At 30.0% G+C, this 9,968-nt stretch overlaps 2 protein-coding genes across 2 annotated transcripts in view; one reads left to right on the top strand and one right to left on the bottom strand.

Moving 5' to 3' along the window:
* Positions 1 to 5,197: 5,197 nt before the first annotated feature.
* The window catches only part of LOC139097578 (choline O-acetyltransferase-like), a 36,249-nt gene continuing 31,478 nt past the window's right edge, over positions 5,198 to 9,968 (bottom strand). The window contains exons 4-10 of the mRNA XM_070649464.1: positions 7,637 to 7,809; positions 6,762 to 7,577; positions 6,576 to 6,698; positions 6,462 to 6,519; positions 6,255 to 6,401; positions 5,998 to 6,198; positions 5,198 to 5,668 (exon numbers count right to left, since the gene is read on the bottom strand). Coding sequence (XP_070505565.1) covers positions 5,471 to 5,668; positions 5,998 to 6,198; positions 6,255 to 6,401; positions 6,462 to 6,519; positions 6,576 to 6,698; positions 6,762 to 7,577; positions 7,637 to 7,809 — 1,716 coding nt within the window. The 3' untranslated portion in view covers positions 5,198 to 5,470. The remainder of the gene's footprint in view (positions 5,669 to 5,997; positions 6,199 to 6,254; positions 6,402 to 6,461; positions 6,520 to 6,575; positions 6,699 to 6,761; positions 7,578 to 7,636; positions 7,810 to 9,968) is intronic.
* On the top strand, positions 7,985 to 9,766 carry LOC139097577 (hepatitis A virus cellular receptor 1-like). The gene is made up of 3 exons (XM_070649462.1): positions 7,985 to 8,274; positions 8,667 to 9,278; positions 9,336 to 9,766. The coding sequence occupies exons 1-3, from the start codon at positions 8,074 to 8,076 to the stop codon at positions 9,621 to 9,623; spliced, it is 1,101 nt and encodes a 366-aa protein (XP_070505563.1). The 5' UTR covers positions 7,985 to 8,073; the 3' UTR covers positions 9,624 to 9,766.

Genomic DNA, 9,968 nt, shown 5'->3' with positions numbered 1-9,968 from the left:
ATAATGGGATCCGAACGTTTTACATTCCCACACATTGCAAGGACATCCACATCCTTGTGAAAAATTAAAATTCTTCATAATAAACTACACCTTCTTAACTGCTTAATGCATCGGTAGATAACATTTTATTCTTCGCTTTACACCTTGAGAACCGCTCACGGCATACGATTCATGACATTTCCAAAGTTTATCGCAGCACATAGGTTGCCCTCCACTGTCTTAATGTAACGACAAAATGAGAATTTTATTGAATATCTAGACATGCTCCAAAAAATGTTATCAACTGCCTAATTTAAATTGTTCTAGATTATATTGTTCTTTAACTTTCTATAGGCAATTTTGTATAAATATTTTGCTTTCATTCACTTATAGCGTGCGCCAATTTATTCTTATCGATTGAATTAATAAAACAATCTTTATCAATTTTTTCGCAGATTCTTTTCAGACAATTTTTCTAATGCAACTTTTATGTCATCGATTTATAATGAACTTGATATTGAGGAACATGAACAGAGTGAAAATACAAAACGATTGATTATAATTGATTCTATTGTTTATTTGACATTGATGATTTATTAAAAAGTTGTGTATAAAAATAAATAAAGATGGGTTTCCTATACAAATCTCCACGAATCGCCGAATTTATCAAGTCGTGCTTTCAGAATTTCTACGTCTCGGGACCTCTTTTTGATTAATTTTCTAATGGTAATGGATCTGTGAATATAAATATACAGTTTTATAGACAATTCATGCAATCTTTAGGAATCTATATTCATGCTTATTATGAATTAATCATTATTGATTAAAAATGTAAAGAATAATAGATTTGCTTACCTTGCTGCCAATGCTTCGTTAGATCTTTTAATTTCCGCACATCTTTTCTCTAATGCCATCACTAAAATCCTATATTTTTCTTCTTTATCCTCTATTGTGTCCATTTGATTGTTACTACTGTTATTACTTAAAGCGTTATAATGCTTCAATGTCATAATTTATAATTTCAGTGAACTTATGTCTGTATAACTCTTAAATTCTATATTATTTCTTAAAACTAGCAATAAAAATGCACAAAGCTATCGATTTATGTTTTTGTTTACTAAATTATAACAGTTTAAAGCAAAAAGTTTGCTTCAATAAACTGTTATAAAAAGATGCAAATTCAAAAATTTCGTTTAACGGATTTTGTGTTATAAAACTTGGAAAACTATAACAATTTCTATTGCTAATTCTATGCGATTTTTAAAAGTTTTAAAATTGCAACCAATTTAAGAATGACTTGTTTTCTTTTAAATTGTTTTCAAATTGGTCGCATACCAAACAGTTTCTTTATGATTCACATACTTTTAATACAATTGAATGCACAAATTATGTTTTATGTTATACGACAGTTGCAGAAAAACAAAACAAAAACTTTAACAATAAAACTTGCCAAAAAATGAATCTCAACACAGAAATTTTTTACATGTCAAGGTAAAAGGAAGCTTTATATTCAGTAAAAATATAGCTGTGGAAAAATTTTGGCAAGTGAAATGCATTAAATAACTACACAAATGAAGGTTAATTTGAAAAATAAAATGAGCCCACACAATGTTTAAAATGTGAGTTTTTCAGTCAAATTTGAATGATATAAAATAAAAATTGAATAAGTTTCAACTTTACAATTTCCAATATCCAAACACATTTGATTTTGAACACATTTAAATCATCCAAGTCGATATGTGAAATGACAAGTAAAAGATATGAAAAATATTGTCCTGTTATAATTAATTTTAAGTACTTAATGAAGATGGCGCTAGTGTGAGTTTCACATTTTACTTAGCTTACTGAATATTGTCATATTAGTGTCCTACAGAAACATTCAAAATCGTTTTATAAAGAACAGAAATGTGAATAACAAAGAATTTTTTGCTGTTGCTTAGGCAATATTTTTGTCTTTTATTAGTGATATTCTACAAGTTTATATTTTATTACATGCTATTATTGATAAATTTACCCGAACAACACAATGCTGCTTGTTAAAAAAGTCGTAATCAGCCGTCACGGTATTGTTAGAAGAACTTTGCATCTTACCGTTCATACAGTAACGTACCGGCACCCTAGCAAACACTCTGTGCTGTTCGTATATTTCTCTTATTCTCTAAAATATTTGTATATTAAACAGTTTAATTAAATATATTTATTTTACGATATTTCATGATATGTATTTGATTACATTTTGATATGTATCGATTTGGTTGCAGTGGGTAATTTATGATGATTCATAACTACCCACTGAGTATAAATTTACGAAATAATGATAACTTTTAAAGTAATGCTTAAATAACTAGTTTAGTTTTACTTGAACACTATAATTTCCATTAAATATTTTATTAAAATTGATGACTAATTTAAATAAGATTGAAATAGTCTAATCTTGGTCTAATCTAGACTCGGAATATTTTGAATATAATTAACATTTTAATAAAAATATTTGAATTTAAAAATAAAAACTATTGATTTTTAAATAAGTCTCATAAAAATCAAAGAACTAAAGTCTTTTTAAATCATAAAAAAATCAAATTAAATTCTTAGCCCTAATATTAAATGCAGTATAAATTATTTCAACAAATTAACGACGATAATATTAATTTTTGATTCTTTTATGTTTTAAACTAATGTCCTTATTATAATATTATATTTTCTACATAGCGATCATGTCTACATTCAATAATGCCATTTAATATCCACAAATTAAGCATTAATTTCTATAAACATCTACATTATGTTATGCTTAAATAAATATTATTTGATATGCATCGCATTTCATTCATTTGATATGTATGTTGATATGCCTTGATATGTTTTGGTTTATGTTCAACTTATGAACAAAGTTATGCCTTACGCATCTAATATAAAACTACGTGTTACATATTACACATTAATATCACTACATTTACACCTAAAATGCATATTTAGGCAAATAATTGACGGTCAACTAAACGTTGATATTCAGTTTTATTAATTGATATGCAGTAGGTTTTCTGAATTGTTCGTGTTTGTCATTAAATACTATTTTTCATGATATTTCTTCTTTAAAGTATACAAAATTAATGTCAAGCTTATGCTAATAAATGTCAAAACTTTTACTATTAATCAAGCTACATACTCAAATATTTACTGACATCACTAATTTCTTCTGTTTATGACTTATGAAAACCACCATCAATATGTGAATTTATTAACAATTGGGCAAGATTTTACTGAAAGCGGGCGTCATTCATTTATCATAACAATTACTTAATTTATCATTTTAAGCATCTACAGAAAAATTAAATTTCTTTTGATTATTTTTTGCAACATTTTAAAAAATTCTTTTTAAGAACCTATGTTTTGCCCGAATGGACAACTTGTCACAAAGTCTGATTAATAACTAGATTTAAGATCGACCAATGGCATTTTCTACAGAACTTTCCATAAATTTTGTCATTGGTCTACCGTAGTTATTGACTAGACTTTATGTCAAGTTGTTGATTCGAGTTGGTTTCAAATGTTAAAGTAAGGTTCATTTTTAGAATCCATAAAAAATGAAATTTGATTATTTTTAAAAATCTTTATAATTTAAAATAGCATGTAGGATATATGAGAATATACTAAAAATTTTAAACATTTGAATCCTTTTACATTTGGTTTCAGGCATTATAAATAAAAATCACAGAATTGATTGCAAAACGTTAAATTATCATGTTTGACGTAACAAAGCATTGGAAACAACATACTAGGTATTTTTATATTTATCATGGTTTTTTGGTAATTTAGGTATATCATAAATATAGAATTAGTTTTATAACAAAAATAATAATCTTTTATTCTAAAATAAACTTTAAATTGATTATAATTTTTTTTAGAAAATTTCATCCTTTTCATTAAATGAATTTAAGTTTTTTAATTAAATTGCTCAAAAAACATTCCGATCGGCACATAATATTGATGGCAACTATGTTCTTATATATGGCATCTAGGCGACCATTTTCATGGTAATTGCCATAATAATTGTCACTTGAATGCCATGTGATCGCTTTTTGACTGCCATGATAAACTTGCACCATTTGGGCTTCTTAAATAAAATTTAAAAATAGAATTTAACAGCAAGACAAAATAGTTAACAATTAGGTATTTCCAATAAATATATCAATTTCTTTTCAAATAGTTTATCAATAAAATTAAATTTTAATTCATATGAATGAATTGAACTTTGTATTATGCTACATAATTTGTATTTATTGCTGCTACACGCAATTTAAATAAATTTGTTTCAGTAAAATCTTTAAGAATGTAAATGTACTTGAATGTATATCATATTTATTTTTAAGTTATGATGGAGATATTGTAATCATTTGTGAATTTTTGTCTGATTTTCTTCGGTGTCTTGAATGTTAAAATTTCAATCCTTTTTATAGGAATCAATCCAAAATCAAGAAAATTCAATATTCAAATTAAATCTCAATATTCAAATTTTTCCGATATCTACCTACAAAAATGCTTATAATTTCGTGTTTTTCTTGCTTTCTATTGAGGTCTATTAATATTTAGGAAGTGTTTTGGTTATTTTCACATTTTAAAATTTTAAGGGCTCCGCCATGAACTGTAGAACTGTATTTTCTGCGTTATAGACAAGCAGGCTTATAGTTTTTGACTGTACGTATCTTATAGATCGTCCAAGCTTGCTGGTCTGCAGTTTTGAACAACGCCAAGCGTTGATAAAATGCATACTAAACATTGATTATTGTGCTTGCCTAAATCAATTCAAAAACAACTATAAGCCATCAAGACTAACTCAAAAGTTCGCATCCAAGTACAAATACAACATATTTTTGAATACATAACACTTTGTTTTAAAAATAAACTTAACATCATTTCAATTATATATTTTATATTAGATATAAATTAGATATAGATACGTTAATATAAACTTTAGTTACATTTAACAGAGATTAATTTGTTTTTCTAAACATTGTTTATTTTAGTTCGAGATTAATCGATATAGTTTAAAAATTATCGGGATCATGTCAAAATTTACTTTTATTTTCCAATAGTTTAAAGTTACAATTTGCATCCTGAGAAACACAAAATATCTTCTTAGTGTTCCTCAGGTGTAAAAACAGAGTTCAAAGTCGGTGAAGTGATCTTTTTGTTTTTTTATTATATTTACTAACCCTTACGGGAGAGATGATAAAGTAAAAGAGCCGACCTCACTTCACCGCCTTCAATCTCCTAAAATATATTAACAAAGTTACGATTTGATGATCCCTTACCTTGTTTCAAAATATTATTATTGTATCATATTCATTTACTAAATACTAAACGACTCTAAACGACTTTAAAGCTTAATTTTTTTCCTAATTCGTGCTGACTAGATAACTCATCAATATTTTTATAATTTCATAGTAACAAGTATTAGATTATTTTATTTTTCTAGGTTATCATCCGTTCCTTAATTTTCCAATAAATCACGCATAATGTCTAGTGAATCCTGTAATGATTTTGCATAACGAGTTGCACTTGTTGTGTCAGCAGAATAAAATGCTGAGACACAAAAAATTATTTCATCTGGATGTGGATTGTAGGAACAGCCATAACCGCGTGGTGTTACTGGTCCATATCCCATAAAGCTGTTTGTTGAACACGCAACCTAAAGTTTGAAATATCCACAAAGTTTAGTATGACATTGATTTAAATTAGGAACTACTAAGAAATTGTGATTACTTTTGTGCTTGTGAGGCTTATGTGTAAGTAAGAGAACATCAATTAACTTGAATCTACTTACGTGAATCAACTCTTCTGAAAAATGAAATTCACTTCATTCATGTGCAATTAAAAAATCGATTGTACTTGTGCATAAAACTTTAAAAGTAAGTGCAGAATAGGATTTTGTGCTATAAATTTTATTTCACTTTTATTCTGTGCATTTTTGTGCAGTCTTACATTCAGTGATTTGTAAAAATTAGAAACATAATTTACCTGACTCGTTGATAAAAGGAAACAATTAATGATTTTGTAGCATTCGTCCGTAAAAAGTTCATGCAAGTCTCCTTCAACTTCTCGCGATGCTTCACGCAGACCAAGTAACGGAATATCTATGCCATTACCCAAAATATTTTGCACCATAATTTCAGTCTGTCGAGTTGCAGCAGTACGAAATAGCTCACGAAGCTGTTCTTTCTAAAAATAATTTGGATTTATTTCATATAAAACTTGGTAATAATTCAGTTCCTTACATTATAAATACTAAATGAAACTTTTTTCGAATTTTCTTCATCTTCTTTATCACTTTCCAACGTTACATTTGCGCCTTCACCTTGACACATAGCTTTTGCCCATTCAAGTGCTTCTGAACTAGCTGAACGAATGCAATCAACACGACCCTAGAGAAAATATTTGTTATAAAACATAAAATATATAAAATTTATATTGCTATAGCTTACCAATAAGAATCTTCGAGTGGATGCACTTTCGTAAGTGCTAACCAGAAATCCATAAAGTCTGTGGATGAATTTAATGTTTAGAGTGTAAATTGAATCAATATAAAATTTGCTTACTTGTAATACGCTAACTGGAGTGCAAGCTGGATATAAACATCAGGACTAACTTTACACGATTTTATAAAATTCTTTCCATATGCTTGATACCGATAAACATAGAAATCGAGGTCTTCAATTCTCCTAAAATTCAATAAATTTATAAGAAAATTGCAACATCTTCATGTACATTCTTTATTTTCATACCCATCTACATCCCTTCGTGCCTGTTGTATTCTCTTCTGTAATTCAGGTCGAATAATCCACTCAAGTCTTTCTGGTGGTGGCAAATGCTGTGGTGTGATGCCATTCTCTTCCGGACTTGGAATTTCATCAATTTTATTAAGAATTTTTTCTAACAATAAAACAACAGCAATTCCCTCTGATGTCGAGTGTTCATAACATAATCCCCATGTTCCATCATTGCAGATGATAATTTGCATTGTCTTATCAAACCATCGATTTGCTGTATTACATTCACTTCCACCACCATGAATCATTTCATGTGCCATATTCGTCTCATCACGATCACCAGAAAAATGTGCACTCGATGATGCACCATGAAATCCTCGTGCATTAAATGCTGGTGGCAATAGTTCATCTAAGCATAAAAGTATTAAGGATTTTTCAATCAGTTCAATATTTCGACAATTTTGTTCATCCATCAATAATGTTTCACGATCTTTTGCCCACAATCGACGTGGTTCAGCTGTTAATAAACCAACCATTGGCGGTAATTTTGGAAGACATGGAGCATCACTTAAAATATAAAGTAACTGTGAGAAGATTTCATCTTCGGATAATTTCCCAATTTGATCAGCTTTAACAATAACACAATACATTTGATTACGACAATAGACAATGATATGTTGAGTTTCATCTTTATTTTGAAGATCTGGTAGGAATTGACTGTCTCGTTCGATTCCGGGACGACGGCATGATCCTAATAAACGATAATATTGTGCCATACATAATGGTTGGTTCTTTTCGCGTGATGCAGCTCGTTCTTGAGGAAGATTTCCACTACGCAAATAAATATAATGTTAGTTTTGAAGTTGGAATTTAAAACTAAAGTTTCTAACCTATCCAGAAGCTCTTTATGCTCCAAGATTCCATCAATAATTCTCGCCGCAAATCTCGCCACATCGTGAACAGTTGTGAACTTTCGTGGTGGCAAAACCATACCAGGATTAGAATTTATTGGTAGTGGTAATGGAATATCCATGTACATGTCATTTAACCAATAATTATAAGCCTGAAAGTAGATTGAGTGTTTTATTCTTGGTTTCATTCATAAAATTTATTGATAAACAATCGACAAAATTCAATCAAATACTTTATTTTCAGTCGTATAAAGGATTACCAGCTTCATATCTTATCTGTACTATAGTTCAATACACTTCTGATTGAATTTAAGTAAACAATTTTTAGTATTTGATTCAAACTCTTTGTGTAAGGAAGTATAATACAGTTAATAATTTTTTAAAGCTTTATCTTAAAGAAGATAAGAACGATTGACATGAGACTTTTAATATTTCTGGGCCTTTTATTCTCCTCCAACCTTGCTGTTAATGGATTTTCATATTGCTCAAGTTGGGATCAACTAACTACACTTTGGCCTGTTTGGGATGATCCTACTAGTTTCATACAATGTATAACATTACATTTATATGGAAGAATTACATGCCCAGAGCCTTTATTGTTTGGTTTTGAACAACAGGTAAATAAGAATATATTTATTGAAGTCATTTTCAATATTTTCTTTATTGTTTTAATCAAGTAAAAAAGTCGAAATAAGGCAATCGCCACTTTTTTGGATTATCAATTTTAATCAGAACGGACTTTAGTGCAAAAAATTCAAAAATATTGAATTTGTTCTTTTGGGTGTTAAAATATTTCGATATTTATTTCGTGTGCCTTTTATCTATAAGAAAATGAAATTGCTAATGAAAAGTGCGAGTTAATATTAAGTATACCAAGATTAGCTATTGCAATAGTATTGAGTATTCGAATTTGTATAGATTTCCAAGAAAAGCGCAATGATATAGTGTCGTAAAGCGCAATGATATTTCGAAATTTAATTTCGTTGAATATTTGGATTCTTTTCATTAGGTTTGTGTTTGGCGATTTCAATGGCAACCTCCACCTGGACCTGATGAAATTATGCCAATAACCACGACAACTCGCATTCCTGTAACAACGACGACTTTTTCAACAACAACCACAGAGCCAACAAATACAACCACCGAGCCAACAACAACAACCACCGAGCCAACAACAACAACCACAGAGCCAACAACAACAACTACAGAACCAACAACAACAACCACAGAGCCAACAACAACAACCACAGAGCCGACCACAACAACCACCGAGCCAACCACAACCACAGAGCCAACCACAACCACAGAGCCAACCACAGAGCCAACAACAACAACTACTGAGCCGACAACAACAACCACCGAGCCAACAACAACAACCACAGAGCCAACAACGACAACAACAACCTCAGAGCCAACAACGACAACAACAACCACCGAGCCAACAACGACAACCACAGAGCCAACAACGACAACCACAGAGCCAACAACAACCAGTACAACAACAAACACAGAACCAACAACAACAACAACCTCTCCAGATGAAAATTCACCACCTACAACCACTACAATACCCATTATTACAGGACCTCATCCGGTAACTGCACCTACAACATTAGGAACTGTAAGAAATTTCTTTTATTGGATTAAACCTTTATATAGATCTAAAAATTACTTTTAGCCTCCAACCCCGAGCAGAACACCTCAAACAACCATTGAAATAATAACACCTCCTGTTGCAACTACAACCACGGTTACCACAACAACAGAACTTATAACAACAACCGAGGAAATCACAACGGAAACAACTGAAGAACAGACGACAACTGAAGAGACTACTACATTGCAACCAACAACTGAGGGTTATACTGGAACAACATTACCCGATGTGCCTCCTACACCAGACAGTAGAATGAAGAAATGGATTGACAGGTTCATACCTTTGCCATTACTTCATCTTAGGAAATAAATTTTTATCATGCATTAAAAGCTTTAAAAACGGAAATAATTAAGTAACTAAAATTAATCCCGATATCAATATACAATTTTGATAATAATTTGTCAATATTCATTATCAAAAGAACCTAATAAAATATGACATCAGGAAATAAATTCGTATTTTTTTTTTTGGAGATAACAGTCCAATTCCGCGATTTTTACGTCATTTTATTAATATTTATTTTTGTACTACCTTTTTCTTAAAACAAAGCAAGCCTACTTGAGTTGAAAATATGAGTAGAGCTTAGGAAGGACCACTACTTTCTATAATTAGGGCCATGCGATTTTCATACCTTACGATTTACAAGATTGGATA

The sequence above is a fragment of the Chironomus tepperi genome, unplaced genomic scaffold, assembly GCF_022539635.2.
Source record: "Chironomus tepperi strain 1889 unplaced genomic scaffold, CSIRO-AGI_Ctep_v1 contig_425, whole genome shotgun sequence".
NCBI classification, from domain to species: Eukaryota; Metazoa; Arthropoda; class Insecta; order Diptera; family Chironomidae; genus Chironomus; species Chironomus tepperi.
The sequence above is the reverse complement of the archived record's forward strand: the minus strand, read 5'-3'. Positions and strand labels throughout refer to the sequence as shown.

Coding starts and splice junctions, on each gene's coding strand:
- LOC139097577 (XM_070649462.1), top strand. CDS start 8,074: ATGAGACTTTTAATATTTCTGGGCCTTTTATTCTCCTCCAACCTTGCT. Junction 8,275..8,666: donor TGTTTGGTTTTGAACAACAG/GTAAATAAGAAT, acceptor TCTTTTCATTAG/GTTTGTGTTTGGCGATTTCA. Junction 9,279..9,335: donor CACCTACAACATTAGGAACT/GTAAGAAATTTC, acceptor AATTACTTTTAG/CCTCCAACCCCGAGCAGAAC.